This window comes from Chaetura pelagica, unplaced genomic scaffold (genome assembly GCF_000747805.2).
Source record: "Chaetura pelagica isolate M959 unplaced genomic scaffold, ChaPel_1.0 scaffold1407, whole genome shotgun sequence".
Classification (NCBI taxonomy): Eukaryota; Metazoa; Chordata; class Aves; order Apodiformes; family Apodidae; genus Chaetura; species Chaetura pelagica.
In genome coordinates, this window is record NW_009953954.1 from 197,482 (window position 1) to 200,253 (window position 2,772).

General features: G+C 70.1%; 1 protein-coding gene across 1 annotated transcript in view; it reads right to left on the reverse strand.

Moving 5' to 3' along the window:
- The window catches only part of LOC104392446 (granzyme M-like), a 2,260-nt gene extending 348 nt beyond the window's left edge, over window positions 1–1,912 (reverse strand). The window contains exons 1-3 of the mRNA XM_010001847.1: window positions 1,843–1,912; window positions 1,439–1,592; window positions 1,132–1,270 (exon numbers count right to left, since the gene is read on the reverse strand). Of these exons, the coding sequence (XP_010000149.1) occupies window positions 1,132–1,270; window positions 1,439–1,592; window positions 1,843–1,912 (363 nt within the window). The remainder of the gene's footprint in view (window positions 1–1,131; window positions 1,271–1,438; window positions 1,593–1,842) is intronic.
- Window positions 1,913–2,772: the final 860 nt, after the last annotated feature.

Sequence of the window (2,772 nt, forward strand, 5' to 3'; positions counted from 1 at the left end):
CACCCCGGGGTCTTCCTCTCCCCCCCCAGTGGGACCAGTCCCAGCTCTCCCGTTACCTGATGGGGCCAGTGCCGGGAGCAGGATGGAGCCTCCCAGGCTCAGGATGAACAGCCCAGCTGTGACCATGCTGGTGCAGAGCAGGCCACTGCCACCTCCCCTGGGACTGTTCAGGCTTGGGGTGCTTAAATAGCTCGGGAGGGGGGGTGCTGAGGCCCTGCCGGGGTATCACCCTCCTGCTTCCTCCTCTCTGGGGTTGCTGTCTTGTGCAGGGCACCCCACCGCCCTCCGGCACCCCAACGCCCTCCCGTGGGGCACCCCACCGCCCTCCGGCACCCCAACGCCCTCCCGTGGGGCACCCCACCGCCCTCCGGCACCCCAACGCCCTCCCGTGGGGCACCCCACCGCCCTCCGGCACCCCAACGCCCTCCCGTGGGGCACCCCACCGCCCTCCGGCACCCCAACGCCCTCCCGTGGGGCACCCCACCGCCCTCCGGCACCCCAACGCCCTCCCGTGGGGCACCCCACCGCCCTCCGGCACCCCAACGCCCTCCCGTGGGGCACCCCACCGCCCTCCGGCACCCCAACGCCCTCCCGTGGGGCACCCCACCGCCCTCCGGCACCCCAACGCCCTCCCGTGGGGCACCCCACCGCCCTCCGGCACCCCAACGCCCTCCCGTGGGGCACCCCACCGCCCTCCGGCACCCCAACGCCCTCCCGTGGGGCACCCCACCGCCCTCCGGCACCCCAACGCCCTCCCGTGGGGCACCCCACCGCCCTCCGGCACCCCAACGCCCTCCCGTGGGGCACCCCACCGCCCTCCGGCACCCCAACGCCCTCCCGTGGGGCACCCCACCGCCCTCCGGCACCCCAACGCCCTCCCGTGGGGCACCCCACCGCCCTCCGGCACCCCAACGCCCTCCCGTGGGGCACCCCACCGCCCTCCGGCACCCCAACGCCCTCCCGTGGGGCACCCCACCGCCCTCCGGCACCCCAACGCCCTCCCGTGGGGCACCCCACCGCCCTCCGGCACCCCAACGCCCTCCCGTGGGGCACCCCACCGCCCTCCGGCACCCCAACGCCCTCCCGTGGGGCACCCCACCTCCCGGCCGAGTGAGACGGCGGTGGCCTCACCCTGAGCAGGCGGATGTCGTTGTCCACCGAGCTGGGGCGATAGTGTGGGTGGGCAATGGACTCGGCAACGCTGAAGACCTGCTGGGACCTCTCGGGCTCCTCCAACCGGTGGGCGCCCAGCACCACCCGCACAGAGGGGCTGCGCCTGCGGGGGGGGGGGCCCGGGGTAGGGGCTGGCAAGGAGGGCTCAGGGGGACTGTGGGTGGGAAGGGGTTAATCCAGGATTATTTAACCCCTGGGATGGGGGTATCTCTTTGAAGTGGTCCCGGGTGTGGGAGCACGTGCCCCCTGTGGGAACCTGGCTCACCTGGGAATGAGGCAGTGGGCTGCTGTCATCACCCACTTGGGCCACACCAGGAAGCCCCCACAGACGTGCTGCCCATCTATCTGGATGGAGGCGATGAAGGGCCGGGAGTGGGGTGCTGCTGCCTTCCCCCCAATGATCCGGCTGCCCTGGGCTCCTGGTGGGTGGGTGCAGGTGGTCACCAGCTGCCACAGAACCCAGGCATGACCCTTGCCTGTGCCTGTACTGCTCCTGGCTGCCTGTCTCAAACACCCCAGCAGCACCTGCAGGTGCCAGGGAGCAGTCAAGCATTGGCTCTGGCTGAGGGGGGTGCAGTGCAGCAGGGCAAAGCCCCCTTGCCCCGCGGTGCTGCAGCCCGGGGTCTTCCTCTCCCACCCCAGTGGGACCAGTCCCAGCTCTCCCGTTACCTGATGGGGCCAGTGCCGGGAGCAGGATGGAGCCTCCCAGGCTCAGGATGAACAGCCCAGCTGTGACCATGCTGGTGCAGAGCAGGCCACTGCCACCTCCCCTGGGACTGTTCAGGCTTGGGGTGCTTAAATAGCTCGGGAGGGGGGGTGCTGAGGCCCTGCCGGGGTATCACCCTCCTGCTTCCTCCTCTCTGGGGTTGCTGTCTTGTGCAATTCCTGTGGATGGGGGGCACAGGCAGTGCCAGGGGGAGATACAGCATTGTGGCTTCCCCTAGAGTGGTGTGGCTGCTCACTGGGAGGGAAGCAGGTGCAGGAAGGAAAGGAGAAACCTGAGCAGTTCCCAACCCAGCCCCAGCTCCTCCTGTGCACGACAAATCCCTTCTCCTCCTGGCAGAAATGGGGGAGCAGCGGGGCCCCACTACATCCCAGGACACCTCCCGGGATGTGGCAACGTCCCTGAGGCTGGGACTGTGCTGTGCTGGGACCCGCATTATCTCTCGGCACCTCCGGAGACCTCCTGGCTGGGGGATGGTGCCGCAGGAAAAGGTCAGATTGCTCGCCCTTGCGTGCAGTCCCCTGGGGTGTACCGGGTTGTGCTGGGGTGTACTGGGTTGGGGGGCCTGGGTCCCACTGCCAGGTGACCATCTGTGCAGAGCCAGGCTCTCTCTGGGCCCAGCGTGCAGTTCTTGCCCCGGGGGCGGGCAGATTTCACAAGGGCTCCTGCCGGCTCGGGGCTTCCTGTGTCCGTTTGCCAGCGTTTGCCCAACGCGACCGCTGCATTGGGAAATGGGGGCGCAGCGCGGGGGGACGCACAGCTGGGGCTCCCCGCTTTCTCCATTCCCCCTCCTACCCTTTGCACCATCAGGGCTGAGTACCGGGGGGTCCTGGCAGGGTGAGTGGGGACCCTCCAGGAGTGTCTGGGGGGGGCCC